This window comes from Oculina patagonica, chromosome 13, assembly GCF_052425735.1.
Source record: "Oculina patagonica isolate OP01 chromosome 13, crgOcupat, whole genome shotgun sequence".
NCBI classification, from domain to species: Eukaryota; Metazoa; Cnidaria; class Anthozoa; order Scleractinia; family Oculinidae; genus Oculina; species Oculina patagonica.
In genome coordinates, this window is record NC_135770.1 from 20,464,380 (window position 1) to 20,484,279 (window position 19,900).

A 19,900-nucleotide genomic window follows, 5' to 3' on the forward strand; every position below is an offset into this window, starting at 1 on the left:
CCAACACTGTAATTTCTTCCCACTTTGCCAACTCGTCAAAATGGCGTCGAAAACCGCAATAAGGCCTATTCATACTAACTATGGCCTATTGGAATGAGCGAAAACTGAAAAGCCCGTTGAGCCTCATAAACGGGAAGATCGGTACAGTGAAGTTAAATAAGTCGCAGCAGTGAATAAAAATGCGACTAGAAACTTCAAAGGCTTGTGACTCTTTGTTGGTCGAAACCATTAATTTTGAACAACTGCGTGATCCTCACTCAGGCTACGTTTACACGGACACGGTTATCAATCGACACGGTTTCATGACCTCGAAACCGCATCGAAAACGAAACGGTTTCGAAGTGTTTACACCGAACCTATTTAACCATTTTCCGAATGTTTTCGAATGTGATTGTAAAAGCAAGCGCTGCTCTCTATGCGTGTTTCACCGTGTTTACCCTTCGTGAGCCAGCCAATTCGTGCCAAAATACGTTGCCGTTTTCAAATCGATGCGGTTTCGTCGTTTTTGACCGTTTACACGTCCAACGAAACCGTATCGTTTTGAAAACGCTCCACTTTTGACAGCGTTTTCAAAACGACCCGGTTTCAGTAGTGGTCTCGATCGGCGCCGCGTAAACGAAAGGCGTAACCGCATTGAAAGCGATGCGGTTACAAATGAAACCGTGTCCGTGTAAACAGTGCCTCACTCTTTTGTATGATTTCAGGTTACATGCGAAAGGACGCTCTCTTCACATGATGCATTCACGTGACCTGTACCCAGACCACTGCGCGAGCGGATAAATAACAAACTTCAAGAAGCCGGTATAGCGTCGAACATGCTGAAGGTGATTTGGTTCGTTTTGCTGATTTGTCTTCATTTTTCACATGGAGCTGATCCTCAACCCGAGCAGATTCATCTGTCAAGTACAGGTAAGGAAAAAAAAAACTGAAAACATATTGGAAATCAAGGGTCTCAAATGATGCATTGTTGCGCCTATTTAAATCTCCTTTAAACTCAGTGTAAACTTCAGATGGGACAGAAAATCCATGACAAACATCGATTATGATCGTGCAAATGTCTTGAAATTAGAAGGATTCCTGAGTTTGATAGTTGTATCTTCCATAGAATTGAAGATTGTGCTAAGAAAGATATCGAAAGCACGTAGAACGTTTTTGTTTGTTTATTACATAACATAATGCTCGCGATCGTTGTTGGCTGGCGATCGAGGATCTAGAAGCTGCCGACTCCAAAATTCGCACGCTTTCAGTGGATATTTGTCCAAACTGATCTAATAGGAAAAACGACAAAAAGAAGTTTGCGGTGGTCTTTTACAGGAAGTCTTTGTTTTCAAAAAAAATTCCCAAGTTCACTCAATGAGATATGCGATATGAACTTCTCGATTTCAATGGGAAATTTAAGACATGTTCTGCATGTTAGACCGGTTTTAAACCAAGGTTATAAATGATAATTTAGGGAAAGAGCCAACATTACATAAGCTTGCATGGACACGTGTATCTGTAAATCTGTTTTTAAAACAATACACACAGGTTGTTCATTCTGAAGATTTCACTTTTGTGACCATCGATCGTCTTGAAAGTGAAAAAAAAAAATTACTGACAGAGCAAGCATACAGGAAATTGTGATACAGTGGGCTGACAATTCAATTTAAAGGACGTCAAACCAATTAGTAGTCTCCCTCGCAGCCGTTTTTTCAAAAAGGGCTGCGAGGGAGACTAGCCGACTGCAACTGCCGACTGCATGCCATTTATTGTTTTAAGATGGGCCATTCCTACAACTCTGACAGATGCATTATTTGTATTTCAGGAGACCCAACAGAGATGATGGTTACATGGGTGACATTAGCTCCCACAAACTACTCCATTGTAGAATACAATAAAGCTGGTTTTCCCCTGACATTACAAGCTACTGGTGGTGTCACTAAATTCACTGATGGTGGATCAGAGCATCGAGTATTGTATATCCACAGGGTGAAACTGACAGGACTGGTTCCTGATCAGCAGTATGGTAAGTACTCCGTAACCAGGGTTACTTACTGTATATTGATCGGAGTCAGAAAATCTAGAAAAAAGTATAGAAAAATTTTGTTGGTGGCTAATTTGCTAATCCTGGAGAATTAACGGTTAGCCTAAGTAGTACTCGAGTTGGCCTAAAAAGCACTCTGGTCATCCTTAAGCTAGTTAGCTTATCCTTTCTATCAGAAATTTGGGACTTCTGGCTCCCATGACTTGCAAATTATGGTAGCCATTCTTGTTTACTATAGAAAAGGCTCTCTGGTTAGCCTACAGTTAGTTAATTACAATAGGTAGCTTGCAGGTAGCCTTTAAAACTAATTAGGGATTTTGGATTTCTGGTTTGCATGGTTCACTGACTTGCATATTGTCCACACTCATGAATATAATTATTTCATTCATTCCAGATTGTATTGTTCAAAGTGCAAATACATGAAGAAATGTTTTAACATGAAAAGAGCTGTTATTCTTTGAAATTTTCACTGGTTTTCCAACAGTAGTTTCCATGCAGTGTGCATGCGTAAACAGGAAATTGCAGCAATGTTTTCATCACGTCTAGATCTACTGCCAAAAACATTATCTAATGTGCTCTCAGAAATATCTGACAGGGTTGTAGTTGAGAGATTTTGAGTGATAGTGTGTCTGTAGAATAAAGCGCTGACCTTCATTCTACTGTAATAATTATTCTTGCTTGTCATTTCTCCTAGATTATCATTGTGGTGGATATGATGGCTGGAGTTCACTGTATTCGTTTAAAGCTCTCAAGTCTGGTGTGGATTGGAGTCCTCGTATGGCTGTGTTTGGAGACATGGGAAGCGTTAATGCAAAATCTATTGCCTATCTGCAGGAAGAAACTCAGCAAGGAAAATATGATGCTTTCCTTCATGTTGGTAAGTGTTCAAGTGAAAATTTAGAAACCAAGGCCAGCTGTTCTTGATTTCAGTGACATTTTATTGTCTGTCCCCCAATTTAAAGTGCCGACTAATCTCAAACTCCACAAATTAACGTTAAAGCAATAAAAAAACTTATACAAGAGAACGTGAACCCTCAATCAATGTCTGGCAGATCTGGGTTAGCATTAGCTTTTGAACAACTTTAAAGGAGCTACGTCGCAGGGATTTTACAGTACAAGAAAAAACAGTTTCTCCCTTCTCTCTTGAAAACAAAGATCAATTGAAAGGGGCAAAATGCCAAAGGATGTCTCTACCCACTTCCCTTTCCCAGGCATGCATCTGTGACTCATGTTTTTAATAGTTTGTTTGTATTTTTTTTGACACTCAATTTTTATATTTTTTTTTTTTTCAGGTGACTTTGCATACAACATGGCCTCTGTAAGTCATTTTTCCAGCATTTTATTTCAGTTTCATCCTTTGTAGGGGTGTAGTTCTAATGATTCATATATTATTTATAGAAAACATAGAAATATCTTAGCAAAGTCTTGAATTCTTAGCAACTTAAAATTGAGTCTGGGAACCCCTTGAGACACCTTTTCTGCAGGCCAGCCACAAACAAAATATTGGATATTGTTTTTGAATCAAACATTAACTCGACCCCCCCCCCCCCCAAGGGAAATTGAAAAAGGTTCAAGTTATCGGGAGTTCGAGTTATCGGAAGTTGAGAACAAATGACCCAAAATAAGGAAAAAAACAGAGTTTTTCGTTTTTCTGTTCATACAATGTTCACTTTAAACAAATTTAGAGTATAGAGAAGCCAGGTGAAAATGGAACAATACAGTTCTAAAATACTGTATTAATCAAAACTATAACAAAATTCCCGAGCGTGATTGGTTATCAGCAGGCCGATTTGAGCACTAAAAAGAACAGTGTACAACATGTCATGCTTGTAATTGCTCAATGTAATAGGACAGTTTACGCATCATGCCTGTGTAATTGGACAGTTACGCATCATTTTGCGCGTGCTATTGTTGTGCATTTTGTTGAGTAAACTGTTACGCTTTTCATCATTTCGCCAGTAAAGTATGTTATTTTGTTTCTTGAAATTTGTTATAGTTTTGATTAATTTGTAACGGGACTTTGTGTTGTCCAATTCCATTCTGTAATCATACTCGTGATTAAAAAATCAGGCTCCTGCTTTGCAGTCGTCTGATTTGTTAATCACTCGTATGATTAGTTTACAGACCTAATTGAACTCCCCTCAGTCCTTAATTTACCATTATAAATCAGAACGTAACGTAATGTGAAAGAAAACAAAGCAAAGCAGCAGGAGAAGTCCTTAGCTGTCACTGCGAACTTTGCAGGTTTCAAACAATGAGAGAACAACGTCAGGCTACTGCTATACTACATAGTTCATGCAATTTACTTTTAACAAATGTGTCCCAAAATTGGATATGATATTTTGGTGGAGTTTTTTCTGCCTCGACTAACTCGACCGGCCAATCAAGGCCTATATAAAAGGGATATAGGAATACTAGTCCACAGAGAGAATTATAAGGATCTATTACCACCACTCAACTCCGCTACAATCTTCTCCGCTACAATCTTTACTTCACTGCTCTACTCTATTCTACTCTACCCTTCTCTACTTTATACTGCTGTACTCTACACCACTCTACTCTACTTCACCTCTACTCTACTCTACTCGACTCTACTCTATACAACTGTACTCTACACCACTCTACTCTACTCCACCTCGACTTGACTTGACTCAAGTACTACTCTACTCCACCTCTACTCTACTCTTCTCGACTCGACTCCACCTCCACTGGACTGGGCTGGACTCGACTCAACTCGACTCTACTCCACTCTACGTTATACTACTGTACTCTTCACCACTCTACTCTACTCACTCTACTATACGCTACTCTTCTCGACTCTACGTTATACTACTGTACTCTACTCCACCTTGACTCGACTCGACTCGACACGACTCGTAGGGCCGTAGAAGCGTAAAGTTTAGGAGGAAAACCGGCGTAGGGCCGTAGACGTGTACAGTTAAGAATTCAGACGTAGGGCCGTACAAGTGTAGAGTTAAGAATGAAAGTGTAAAGTTAAGAATGAAAACGTAGAGCCATAAAAGTGTAAAGTTTAGAATGAAAATGTAGAGCCGTGTAAGTGTCAAGATTAGAATGAAAACGTAGAGCCGTAGAAGTGTCAAGTTTAGAATGAAAACGTGGAGCCGTAGTAGTGTCAAGTTTAGAATGAAAACGTGGAGCCGTAGAAGTGTAAAGTTTAGAATGAAAACGTAGAGCCGTAGAATTGTCAAGTTTAGAATGAAAACGTAGGGCCGTAGAAGTGTTAAGTTTAGAATGAAAACGTAGAGCCGTAGAAGTGTAAAGTTTAGAATGAACTGAAACGTAGAGCCGTAAGAGTGTCAAGTTTAGAATGAAAACGTAGAGCCGTAGAAGTGTCAAGTTTAGAATTAAAACGTAGAGCCGTAGAAGTGTCAAGTTAAGAATAAAAACGTAGAGTCATTGAAGTGTCAAGTTTAGAATGAAAACGAAGGGCCGTAGAAGTGTAAAGTTTAGAATGAAAATGTAGAGCTGTGAAAGTGTAAGAATTAAAATGAAGAGCCGTAGAAGCGTACCAGTAAGAATAAAAACGTAGGGCCGTAAAAGCGTTAAGTTAAGAATGAAACGTAGGGCCGTAGAAGTGTACAGTTAAGAATGACAACGTATAGGGCCGGAGAAGTGTCAAGATTACAATGAAAACGTAGAGCCGAAGAAGTGTCAAGATTAGAATGAAAACGTTGAGCCGTAGAAGTTTACAGTTTAGAATGAAAACGTATAAGGCCGTAGAAGTGTCAAGATTAGAATGAAAACGTAGAGCCGAAGAAGTGTCAAGATTACAATGAAAACGTTGAGCCGAAGAAGTGTAAAGTTTAGCCAGAATGAAAACGTAGAGCCGTAAAAGCGGAAAGTTTAGAATGAAAACGTAGGCCGTAAAAGCGTAAAGTTTAGAATTAGAAAGTAGAGCCGTAAAAGCGTAAAGTTTAGAATGAAAACATAGGGCCGTAAAAGCGTAAAGTTTAGAATGAGAAAGTAGAGCCGTAAAAGCGTAAAGTTTAGAATGAAAACGTAGGGCCGTAAAAGCGTAAAGTTTAGAATGAAAACGTAGGGCCGTATGAGCGTAAAGTTTAGAATGAAAAGGTAGAGCCCTAAAAATGTAAAGTTTAGAATGAAAACGTAGCGCCGTTAAAATGTAAAGTTTAGAATGAAAAGGTAGAGCCGTAAAAATGTAAAGTTTAGAATGAAAACGTGGGGCCGTAGAAATGTACAGTTAAGAATAAAAACGTAGGGCCGTAGAAATGTACAGTTAAGAATGAAAACGTAGGGCCGTAAAAGCTTAAAGCTCAGAATAAAAACGTAGAGCCGTAGAAATGTAGAGTTAAGAATGAAAACGTAGGGCCGTAAAAGCGTAAAGTTTAGAATGAAAAGGTAGAACCGTAAAAGCGTAAAGTTTAGAATTAAAACGTAGAGCCATAGAAATGTACAGTTAAGAATGAAAGCCGTAGAAGTGTAAAGTTTAGTCGAGTGGAGTGGAGTGGAGTAGTGTTAAGTGGAGTCGAGTCGAGTCGAGTACAGTCGAGAAGAGTAGAGTGGAGAAGAGTACAGTTGAGTCAAGTGAAGTGGAGTCGAGTCCAGTAGAGTCGAGTCTAGTCTAGTTGAGTCGAGTAGCCTACAGTAGGGTAAACTTGAATGAAATATAGCAGAGTCGAGTCGAGTCGAGCAGCGTTCAGAAGAGTAGACTCGAATAAAGTATATTATACTAGAGTAGAGTAGAGTAAAGGAGCGTAATAGTATAGTAGACTCGAATCAAGTATAGTAGACTAGAGCAAAGTAGAGTACAGTACAGTAGAGTACAGTTGAGTCGAGTGGAATAGAGACGAGAACAGTCACATAAGCTTATATAAACGTACAGTAGCGTGGCGGAGACGAATAAAGAAGTGTTGAGAGTAGAGACCAGTCCAATCGACAATCGTAAAGTAGAGACCACTAGAATATTGTTAGTAGAGTAGAGTAGAACAGAGTGTAATCTAGTAGAGACGAGATCAGTCAAGTAACGTACGTAGATGCTGGAGTAGAGTACATGATAGTAAAGCAGATTCAAGTGGTGTCCAGCAGAGTAGGGGACAACAGTTGGGTATTCACATCTTGCGTCAAGTTGAAAAAATTGTGATGGTGTAGTAGAGTTGAGTCGAGTTGAGAAAAGTTGTTATTATGTGGTAAATTTGCCTTGAGGGATAAGAGTAGAAAGTTTACTCAAGATGGTAAGAGTAAAGACGTGATGTTAGTAGTTGCGTAGAGTTGAGAAAACCTATTATCATGTGGTAGGGTTCAATCAAGATAATGAGAAGAGTTTTGATGGTCTAATAGACTTTATTGTGGTTGAGAGTGAATCGAGTATAGTTGAGTACTTACAGATCAACCGGAATGTTACTAAAAGAGGACTAATAACGTACAGAATAACTGTAAAGGCAGTCGAGCTAGTCGACATACAGAAAAAACTCCACCAAAATTTTCTATCCAATTTCGTGCCAGGTATAATTTTTAATACACCCTGACGCTTATCAACTTATATATTACTATTGATTATCAACAACAACAACAAACTTTATTTACCCTGCCTAAATATTTATTCCTTGAAAGTTTTCTAAGGTTGGATTTGAAAGGATGGGTATCAACCTCCACGAACAAACTTAACGTCTGTAGCAAGCAAATGGCGTGGCACAGTTCACCAAGGATCTTCTCAAAAATTTTACAAACCCATATTGTCTCAATCTTTCGGATACTTATCACTTAATATATACTAGTGATACCTATCGGTAGAAATGCCAACGAGTACAACGGGACGCTTTATGATTTTGGTCGATCAATAAACATTGCGCGTTTTCTTTGAAAATCTTCAATGTTTATGGAATAAAATGCGATTTTATGAAGGCTAACAAAAAGTTCTAAAATAATACCAAAGTAGTGAAGATTTAGTGAGAAATCTTGTAAACTTCATGCTATTTGCGAGTTTCAAGCCATTGTTGTCCGAAGCCGCTATTTTGGAAAGGTTTCCGCTGTTTTAAAGTCGTATAGGTCTTAATCAAAATGGCTATGAGCCACTGAACACGAAATATAAAATTACGAAACAAAAAGCAAACTTTTACAAAGATTTGCAAAAAAAAAAAAATTGCGTTCGGGCAACCAGCTTTTTAGGAAAATTAAAGGCCCTGTTTCCCGAGGAAAAAAACGCCGAAGTATCCAGGAAAAAAAATGTAGTATAGGGAATTTATTTTATAAATTCGAGAAACGAAATAAAACTCTCTTCTGATTGATAAAATCTGTGTTGTTTACTTTGCAGACCTAACTTAATTACGCATGCAAATTTGTATGACTTCGAAATTTTCGAAGCTTTGGAAATCTTGAAGCTTTGGAATGCATTTCTTACCTTCATCTTAAATGAAATTAAATTCTAAACAAAGTTTAGTTTAAGTTTCTTTCGTATTTCAATCTCAAGTTCGGGAATTTTAGCTTTTTGAAGCGAACAGATTTGAAACCTCTTTGTTATCTGAGACGCATCGTGTCTGGAATTAAAGTTGCCAATGACTCATGCACGTGCTGAACAAATTAGTAGCGCGCTGATTGGCCAAACTACAACAAAGTGTGCACGTGCTGAATTGTGTCGTCTCACTACCTTACATTACATTACATTACTTACATTTCTCGACATTTGGAGTGTTTCTGAGATTTTTTTCGCATGTACAAATCTTCTCGCGGCTCTATATTCTGCCGCCTCGTCAGGCCTTCTGGTCTTCCAGAAGGCCTGACTCGTTGGCAATTATAATTATAATATTATAATTACTATGCTCTTTGTGTGAGAAAAACTAAAAACAATAGATCTAGACCGGCTGGAATCTAAATGTTTTGGATTCTTTTTTACACAAACAGGATAATGCACTAGTGGGAGATGACTTTATGAATCAAATTCAAACCATTGCTGCTTATGTACCATACATGACGTGTCCAGGAAACCATGAATATGCTTAGTAAGTTGTCAAGGAAGTGAATTTCAAACAAATGTGTTGCTTGCAAACTTTACTTCTAAACTGACCAAAACCAACTAGCTGCTACATGTATCTGAGAGATATCAGCTAAAATTAGGTGTTAAATTGACATTTGTTTTGAAAAAAGAAACAGGGTTCAATGGATTGAGATGCCATACAATGTACCACCCAGTATAAACAGAAAACATGCTGCAAAATTTGTAACAAAACTCTAAGACTTTGTAATGATCAATAACTTGAAATGAAATTAAAGCATGTACATGCATGTATTAACCTTAATTCACTTTAATTTGTTATTTCTTTCCTTATAGCAACTTTTCCAACTACAGAAACAGGTTTTCCATGCCAGGAAACACTGAAAGTATCTTTTACAGGTAAAATGCATCAGACTGTTAATTTTCAGTATTTAGAAACATCATCCAAAGCAAAGAACTAGGAAAGTAAATTGTCAAATTGCTCAAAAAGTGATTTGAATGTTCACATGCTTGGGTTTATCCACAGAAAGTTACTTATTTTAATTGATAGAGAACTAATTTATGTGAGGTAACGGTTGAACAGGTGAATAGTATACCATTCTCACTCATTATTATTATGCCGCTCATTGTCCGGCATGGATAAGATATGGGAAAAGATTGTGGCCGAGGCAATGAGCGACTGGGTGAGAAACACTATAGCTGTGTATTACATCGCCGAGGGGAGGTGGGAAAGACGAAAATTTGCCCGGACTTCCCTGCTTGCCTATCTCTTTCGAAATGCCCCAGAACTAAGCAAAGGATCTTTAAATACGGCGATAGTGCACGTGCTGATTTGGCATAACATAACACAACTATCTATAAACAAACAGGGTTATGTAATCCATGCACTTGTGAATTCCGCGTCATAATAATGAATGAGAATAGGACTCAGGAAGAGAGAGAGAGGATGGGAAGTGGGATTCAGAGATAGTGGGAACTGGAAAAAAATTGAGAAAAATTGCAACATTGTGTGATATTTAACAATTAGACTATGAGCCCGAGTTTTCTATGAGCAAATAGTCAATGAGGCGCAGCCAAGTTGAAGTTGACTATCGCTCATAGAAAACGAGGGCGAGTAGTCTAATTGTTTTAGTAGAAACTCTAAAGGATTGCAGTCCAAAACCCACAAATCGTGTATTTTGAAAATCAAGAAAATTTACCGCTTAAAAGCTACTCGCGCACGCGACTGTTTTCTATCGGCGAATAGAAAACAGTGGGAGGACCAATCAGATTCGCGAATTTCCAATAGAACACAGCTGAGTTTCTACTAATTCGCAATAGAAAGTTTTAAACTGCATTGGTATAGAGAGTGGTAGCAAATCAATAAAAATGGTATCACACGTGTAGATAAAAATGATATCTTCACGTGTGATATCATTTTTCATATCATCAGAAAACTTCGGAAATTTTCGGAAAATGTTCGAAATCATTCTAATGACCTTCGGACAACATTTTGAAAATCTTCGGAAAATGGTCGGAAATTCTCGGAAAATCGTCAAAAACATCGTAATTAGTAGGTTAATTTATATAATAAACAGAATAATACATGGTTGCTTGGAGATATGAATTTTATGTTCTTGTGTCAAAAACCAATATCTCACTCATTTGCTGCACTCACATATCTCAGCGCAACCATGTATTATCCTCCATATTCCCTCCCTTCCCCGGCTTTTGTGTACATTGCATCCTACTAACTGTGAACTCCCATGTTTTTGGTTCATGGTTTAGTTGGAACGTTGGACCTGCGCACATCATCAGCTTTTCAACAGAAGTCTACTTCTTCTTTGAGTATGGACTTGAACAGGTTGTTCAACAGTATGAATGGTTGGAAAAAGATCTGCAGGTTATAAGAAGTTATTATTTTCAAGAATGCACATTACATTGCACACACTACAAAATTATGTTAGCTACCTCATGTGGCATTGTTTTCTAAAGGATTGCATCAGCTTCATGTAGATTGCACGATGTGAAAATATCAACCCCGTAGAAAGTCATTGGAAATTCCGAGACATTTGTTTTGAAACATCAAAGTAATAGTTTCTGACGGAAGAAGAACATTTTTAGAGCATTTGATTACAACCTTACGTCACGTCACTCTTAATAGTGTAGGCCTTGACTGGAGTTTTCAGAGGGGTGGGGAATTAAATTTAAACCAAAAAACCCTCCTGTGGGAGGGGTATGGATATTTCTTGGAACAACACAATGTTATTAATATTTATTTCATAATATCACTTTGTGTGACTTTTATTTCTTCTATATGCATACGAGTATGCACAGGTCTTGTTGTAAAAATCTAAACAACTTCACTTTTTTTCTGACACGTTTAGGAAGCTACTTCTCCTGAAAACCGTGCATTGCGTCCCTGGATCATCACAATGGCTCACAGACCAATGTACTGCAGTAATTCTGATGGTGATGACTGTACCAAACACGAGAGTACGGTATGTTGTCTATACTCTTTAAGGCAGCCCAGGTACATCATACATGTGAATTTAAGTGAAATTTTAGGAGGTTTAAAGAAAGGAAAAGAGAAAGAAAATTGCTTTTGAGACACTACCAGACAGTTTACCTCCACCCAAGAGCACTCCAGCTTTTCAGGGGGACTGTCTGGTGTCCGTCTACCAGTTTTTAACTTCAAATTCTAATTTTAAAATCACATTAAATCTCCAATATTTCTTATTTCTCTCAATTTTACTAATCCTCTGAGAAAAACTATCTCCTCCCAAAAAGTCACAAAACACCGCAAAACATAGATTTGTGAAATGAGCAGAGAGTTTTTAGATTGCTTGAAACGCTAACGAGACATTCGCATGAAACCCACCTTAAACGGTGGAAAAACGCCGGCTTTCAACTCTCTTTCAAAGAGGTTGCTATTCCACTCACTTGGAAAACTTCAGATGCTTTAATGTACTGGTCAGGAGTAACACCTCTTGTTTCAGTTTTCGTGAGACGAGTTGCTCGCCTTGCGATACGAGAAACTCATCTCGAGAGACGAGAGTCTCATCTCGAAGCGACAATTTCGGAAAAATATATTAAATTACAACCAATTAGAGAAAACGAGTTATCCCTAGCAACATGTTTGTCTTGTCATATCAGATCGGATTGTTGGTTGTGGCCATTCAAGTCGAAGCTTGGCTACTTGCAGTGATTTTAAATGTACTTTTAATACTCTTTTTAGAAGATTCTTCAGCTAATGATTGCCGCATTATCACAGATGCAGTCTCCATTGTTAGAGAAAAAAACTTGTGTTAAATCACACACGTTCTTGTTGGACTGTTCTTACATGTAGTTGACTGCGCTATGCAGTTGCATGTTGTATGCATGCGAACAACTTGTAGGAAAAAGACTTGCTACAATGTACTTTATTTTTGTTTTAAAACATCAAAGTAATAGTTTGTGAAAGAAGGGAAACATTTTTCGTTTGATAACGACCTTGCGTCTCGTCACTTTTTCAGGTGCGTACTGGAATCACTTCCAAACATTTGTTTGCCTTGGAAGAGCTGTTTTACAAATACGGTAAGTAAAAGGTTACTCAAGGGTTAAACTCTTGACTGGCAAACGTTGTAAATCGAAGTTGTATTTTTATACGAATAGCATTTATTGTAAAACCATCATTGTGTACAATAGTCTCCTTCCTTGCTTTAATTTCGTTGTTAAGAGTTGGCAAAGTGAAACAAGAACTGGATAGTTAATTTTTATGCTACGTGCGCAGGCACTGTTTTGGATTGCTGTGTACATATTTTTGACAATTGTAAAATATTTTTTCCTATTAATGTTTAATATCTTATTGTCTCTTTAGGTGTCGATCTGACTTTCTGGGCCCATGAGCACTCTTATGAACGACTCTTGCCTATCTACAACAGGCAGGTAAGAGATAAAAAACCTGTTTTTCGAGTTTACAATTAAACTACCCTAAGCTTATTTTAGCCATCAATCCAACATTCATTTCATTTATTGCAGGTTTGCAATGGATCACAGGAAGAGCCATACACTAACCCTTGCGCCCCAGTTCATATAATCACTGGGTCAGCGGTATGTATCAACATTTAAAATGAATAATATGATAAGGGGTGTTCGACACAGCCTACAATTTTGTTTGGTGTGCAATGTTGCTCTCTGTTTTATGTGCTACAGGAAAAATATCTAAATGACATCTCAAATCTGTCTCCTCTGCAGAGTCTCCCAGTGTCCCCCGCACGCTTTTGTTGCTATTCCCAGCCCCTACGAAAAAAGAGGCCTCTGCGGAGGAGAGAGATCTCAAATGACAATTCATTTATGGGGGTGTGGGTGAGGGGGGGGGGGGGAGGGGGCACTGTACCTTTGCAAAGACATCTGCAAATGGTTTGATATTCTAGTCTTCTCGGATAAGGACGATAAACCGTAGGCTCCGTCTCCTGCATCTTCAGTGTTATAATCAGCAGGGGACGTAAAAGACCCCACACACTTATCGTAAAGTGTAGGGCATGGAGTTCCCGGTGTTGTGGTCTTTGCCCATTGTGCTGTGTACTGTGAAATGCTCGGAGATATTAGCTGTATAAGCGACTCTACAAATCGGAGGGTAAACAAAAGTGATGTATGTTGTATGTATGTACCTGATTTAAACTTTTTAGGTATGTGTGACGCCAAATGGTGTGGTTTTGAAGCCGTTTGGGTGTGAACAAGGGTATAGATTTTGACCAGATTAATAATACGCAAACGTTTTCCTGGGTAGGGTCTAGTCTGAGAAAGGGTATCGATTTTGGGGTCTTGCCTTAATTGGTTCGGAAGAATTGCATATTTTGACCTGAAGTAGAATAGGGTGAGGATTTCTGGCAATGCGCTGAATGCCCACTTCTAAATTTTTGGAGGGCACCCCCTTCAGGGTCGATATGTTAGGCAGATAGGAGAGCTTTTATCTTCATAACTCCCAGATTACAACATAGCGAGTTTCTAAAACCAAGTTTCGCATTTAATGATCATGTCAGTACCAGTAAGTAAAAAGTCGTATTTTTTAGGGTTGTTTTGAAAAACATAACGCATTTGATAAAGACTACCCTCCCTGGACAGCCTATCGCACAGTGGATTATGGTTACACACGAATGACCATCCACAACAAAACACACTTATACATGGAGCAAGTCAGTGTGGATCTGGTAAGTGAGGGGGGTGGGGTGGGGGTGAGCAATTTAGCTTAGGAATTTTGAATAGCCTCGCAAAAGAACTGCTCTCTTGAGAAGTGCTTGAATTTCACACCAGGAATTAGAGCAGTTTTCAATTGAGTGTCGTAAAACCAAAACCAAAGTGATTACTCTAAACAATTACAAAGGACACAGACAATCCAGTGAACCAATCAAAACTCGAAGCAAATACATGTAGCTGGCACGAAGCGCGGGAAAACGTGCGTGAGCGAGTCACGATTGGTTTTGGTTTTAGTTCTGATTGGCTGAGAAAGTGGCGCAAGATTTTTAAGCCAATCAAAAAGCTTAGTAATGCAAAACCAAAGCAAACACAACTTACTTTCGACACTCAAGTGAAAACCGCTCTATATGTCAAATTGCAAGTAAACGAAGCACTTTCATAACACACCCCAAAAAACAAGCTTAAACACAGTAGAGATTTTGGCGTTTGAGACTTCAGGGGTGATGGGGATCTTTTTGTAGGATGAGAAAAAAGGTATTTTTGACGTTCACTCTATAGACCGATTTTTCAACGTGGAACTTTTTTCACAAAAACTATTTCGTGTAAATTTAACTTACAACAGGCTTACAATTGTAGCATATCGTATGTATTTTTAAAACCCCGTGACAATCGTAGCCACAGAAAATACGCAAAAATGGCGTAGATTTCGAACAGTTTTAAACTCTAGGACAATGGTAACGTCAAACATATGTTATATGATGAGTAAAGGTGTATGGTATTTTTGCGTGTCGGGCTATAAAGTAGCATGTAATTTAGGTGTTCAGTACTGTACAAATGTAAGTAAAGTCACTATGTTCAGCTTATAGTAAAGAATAGAACGCGGCTGACTTTCTTCTAATGAGTAACGTAAGCAAGCCGACACAAGTCGTTTCGAGACAAGTCGAGGTTGATTCGAGACACATGTAAAGTAGATTCAAGACAAACTGAAATTGCTTCGTTTCAGAAGTAAACTCGAGAAAAGTTCAGTATAACTGTTTAAGTTTGGTAAGTTTTGTTATCTCTGTAAAATAAGCTAAAATTCGCAGAAGCGACTCGATCGATCGTCGTAAAGAAAATCTGCGCAGAGGCCGCTATCGTGATAAGTTGTAATAACTCTTTGTAACTCGGTATAATAATAATAATAATAATAATAATAATAATAATAATATAATAATAATAATAATAATAATAATAATAATAATAATAATAATAATAATAATAATAATAATCAACTTTATTTATAGAGGGTTAACACATAACAGTAAAAAACTGACAAACCAGTGGCCCTCTAATAGAAAATACAATCAAGAACTTAAAATAATGCTAAAAATCTAACAATCTAAAATTACAAAACTTAGTTAAAAATACACTATAATATAAAAACTAGGTAAAAATTACTCTAAAATGACGAAATTGATATAAAAGAATTAACTAAAAAGTAAAATGATCTAAATGTTTGTATGTATCTTTAAAAAATTCAAACGTAGCCTTCTTAAAACTTACTAAACTAGGCTTGTTCCTTATGATGCTGGGTATAGTATTCCAGAGGCGTGTAGTCGATACTGTGAAAGACCTTCCGCCTTCTGACTCCCGTTTGAATCGGGGGCAGACAAGGTTTAGTAGTCCATGTCTGCTCGATCTTTCATTGATGTCGGCGTTTCTTATCAGCATCTGTGACAAATAATTTGGACAGTCCCCAGACAGTCGTTTGTATACCATTGATAACCTATTTAAATTTGCCTCATGATAAAATGGAACCCAATCCAATTCCCTAAACAGTTGTACGCTATTCGCTTTAGTATCCGCATTTAGTATTACACGTGCTGCGCGTTTCTGAAGTTTAAATACTCTTTGTAAATTCTCAGCAGAGCATGATGTCCACACGGTTGATGCATATAGCATTGTCTGCTTGATCATAGCATTATAATAGAGTTTCCTTTGATCAAGAGGCAGAGAGCGTCTTATTTTTCGTAACACGGCGATTCTCTGCGATAACTTCGTGCATAGATTTTCAACATGTTGGTCAAAGGTAAGCTGGCTGTCAATCGTGACCCCTAATAGTTTATGCGAGCTCACTCGGTAACTCTTGTTAACAGTCGTGATGTGATTTGTGTTTCTTGATCGTAGGCATAACATGTTCTGAAGTTATAGAAGAAGTCTCAAAAATATATTGAGACAAACTCTTTTGTAAAAAAAACATAACTCGGTCCCCTTTGTGTCTTGTTCGTTTTTTTTTTTTGCAACGGAGGTTTATGTTCGCTATGGCAGGTCATTAGTGTCTTCGAAGGTTTGTTTGGTCATTAACATAGGTTTACCTTAATATATAGTATAGTATTTTGTATATCGAAAGGACTTTGAACAAGTAATAGAGCTTGTCTCGAAACGACTTTGTCTTGAAACGACCGGATACCCCTCCCGAAATACTATTTACTGTTTGTGATCTGTTGTTCAGTCCTTATAGATATAATCTAAATTGCCATGTTTTCTTGCAGGGTGGAGAGGTCGTTGACAAAGTAATGATGATTAAAGACGTGCATGGACCAGAGGCCTGGGTTCCAAAGAAAATGAAGAATTGAACTGAATCAAGATAACATAAACCCCAGCTTATGTGACTACATACAAGCGATCGTACAGTTGCTAAATAACGCTGGGGAATTTTCAATTTGTAGATACACAATTTTTATTGGCGAGAATAGTCCATTTTGCAGTTGCCTGCCAAGTGACCAGGCCTTTTAATGGTAGTGAGGCTGGAGGTGACCTAGCATTGATACAAACCTTTCTGCTTTATTATGTAAATGCAAACTAGTTAACATCAGAACAACATGATTAACACAACAAAAGCAGTGAGGTCTGTATCAAAACAAGGTCACCTTCAGCCTCACTTACATTGGAGGGCCAGGACACTGAGCAGACAACTGTAAAATGGCCTATTCTTAATTTTAATATTTCTTTTTGATACCCAGTCACTCGATCTTTTGTCTTTGAAGAGACTATGTCACGGTTTTACCAGATTTTTGAACAGCCCAAATTTATATTTAATTTGTCGCAGGAAACCTAAAAATAAAGGGCCATTTTTTAAATTGCCATATTAGAGCACTGAAACTGTTAACGAGCATGTTTGGCTGCGGGTGCCCCGGATGGAAATTGATTGAAATTTGAAAAAGTTAGGCCAACGTTTTCAATTATTTCTGGGCGTCATCAAAAAATCGAAATTGAAAGCTGTAGGTTGATTTTTATCCGCAATTTAAAGTTATATCTTCCTTTAGATATTCAAAGAAAATGTTGTATTATGGATTTAGGGACTGGTCAATAAGTACCAGGGGGGGTGGGCCGGAGCAATTGGAAAAGTGGTGGCTCGAAAATTTGTGACCCACCCTTTCTTTCTGGCTCAAAACTGACTGACCCACCCCTGATTGGGGGTTGAAAATTACATGACCCACCCCCTTTGCTAAAAAAAATCAAGTGACCAATCATTTATTTAATCATCAGTTAGGGGTTGAAGGTTTTTGAGTTGACTTCAGCTTTTAAAGTGAAATTCCCTACATAGACATTTTCTCTGATGGACCCTGCTGTTCTCAACACACCAAAGAAGGATGAATTTATCACTTCTTATACTAGCCTTTTGTAAGTTTCCCAAAAATTTGTGTGTAAAGTCCATGGGGAAATTTAGACACAAACATATGCAAAAAACTGAATCTCATTATCTGTTTGTAATATTAATTCATAATCAATTATTGAAGAGTTCATATTTTTATACAGAAATTAATGATAGAAACTACAACCACTGTCCATCATTCATAATATTTGCAAAGTGTTTTACTAAAGAGTTTACTGGTATTAAAAGGTCTAAAGCCAAGTGTGAATCTATGCAGGTGAGAGACAGGCAAAACTGATGTTATGATCAGGCGCCCTCTAGGGGGGTCAGGGGGCATGCTCCCCCGGGAAATTTTTATATTTGGGCCTTTAAAAATCACTAGAAATTCATTTAAAACTGCTGACACATGGAGAAATTTATCAATTTTTTAAACTAATGAATACAACTTTTCTTGGAACTATATAACAGTTGAAAGTTAGTGAATAAATAAGATGACCCACCCCCTATGTGTAGATCAAAATTACATAACCCACCCCTTTTCGAGGGTTGAAAAACTGATGACCCACCCCCTTTCTGCTCCGGCCCACCCCCCCCCCCCCTGTACTTATTGACCAGTCCCTTAGTTGCCTACCACTAATTTCAGAACAGTTGCCCGTGACATAGCTCCTTTAATCAAGTTGTTATTAGTATAGAAAATAATTCCCTGTACTGCAACACCAGTCCAAATTTTTTTCTACCTATTATGAGGTTCAACTCGGAGATCAGATCCTCTTTCTGTCCTCCTTTTTTTCTCCCTTTCTCCTTTCTTCTCCCCGTTTGATGTGGGGAAAAGAACTCGATCACTGGCTATTATGCTTCAGTCAATTGAAACCCCGGCCCCCCGACCCCCGGGACTTACCGGGGAATTTAACATTTACCAAGTGTTAAAACCCGGCTTTTTACCCCGCCATAGGGGCCAAGACGTCTGTTAAAAGCCCCGCATAGCGGGGGAATACGAACCAAATAAGGAACCAACTCAAGAGAGACTTTCAGGAAAAACCAGGCAAAAATCTTGATTTCTTTCGTTGCGGAAGTTGAAAAATCTATTTCTTTTATTTATCGTTCTTCATATATAGTTATAAGATAGGAAAGAAACCTGTTTCCACAAATAGCCTTTTACTTTGAGAAAAATATTTATAAGAAATTCGTCAGTTTTCGTAGTCAGTCACAAGTTTGCCAAATTTCAAACCCGTAATTAGCTATTATGAACACACCTGTCGGAAGAACGTATTTCAGCTTTTATCAACAGTTAACTTCAGCCGGTAGCAAAGAAACAAGCTTTGTGCGACAGACTTTAATAATTTTATTGAGAAGATTGCACTGCTTAAACAAAGCCTTCTCTGTCTCATAAACTCTCCTGTACCTAACAGGTTTTTTGAGACGAAGATGCTCCGAGTCTGATCTTTCAAGAAAACTTGTTCCAATTCAGTGGAAAAGATAATCTTCAAACCCATCCAACAGCCATGGCACGAAAATCGCCGTAGCTTCTGCTAACATCTTCATGGCCAAAATAGAAAACGATATGTTCAGAAAAAGTAGCAATAAACCTATCCTTTGGAAACGATTCATTGACGACGTCTTTTTAATGTGGGACATAAAAAGAGACAAAATAGAAAATTTATTTTCAGTTTCAAAAGGCAAACAACTTTCACCCTACGATATAATTCACGACTGAAATCTCACAAACAGAAACTACTTTCTTCGAGACGATAGTGTACAAAGGTGGCAGATTCCATAAGAAGGAACGAACATTTTGAGGAAAAAATACAGTCCTTGATGTTAAACCCCAGCTGTCGTCCCCGCTTCAGGTGATCGCGTGCTGTTAAATCACCGCTCCACGGCCCCGGTCTACCGACATTTTGTTAAATCCACCGGCCACCGGGGCCAATGCGCCGTTAAAAGTGCGTTAAATCCCGGCTTTGGACGCGTTAAATCCCCGCTAAGTCCCGGGGGTCGGGAGGCCGGGGTTTCAATTGACTGATGCATTAGTGCCCATTGGAAGATCGAATGCTACTTCAATTGATTTTTTTCTGTTAGAGCAGTTTTCAATTGAGTGTCGTAAAACCAAATCCAAAGT

At 38.2% G+C, this 19,900-nt stretch overlaps 1 protein-coding gene across 1 annotated transcript; it reads left to right on the forward strand.

Annotated features, from left to right (window-relative positions):
- Nucleotides 1-778: 778 nt before the first annotated feature.
- Nucleotides 779-18,361, forward strand: LOC144634245 (acid phosphatase type 7-like). The gene is made up of 13 exons (XM_078493148.1): nucleotides 779-909; nucleotides 1,805-2,005; nucleotides 2,718-2,900; nucleotides 3,316-3,341; nucleotides 8,903-9,000; nucleotides 9,330-9,392; nucleotides 10,761-10,875; nucleotides 11,360-11,473; nucleotides 12,488-12,548; nucleotides 12,832-12,899; nucleotides 12,993-13,064; nucleotides 14,027-14,164; nucleotides 16,682-18,361. The coding sequence occupies exons 1-13, from the start codon at nucleotides 816-818 to the stop codon at nucleotides 16,763-16,765; spliced, it is 1,317 nt and encodes a 438-aa protein (XP_078349274.1). The 5' UTR covers nucleotides 779-815; the 3' UTR covers nucleotides 16,766-18,361.
- Nucleotides 18,362-19,900: the final 1,539 nt, after the last annotated feature.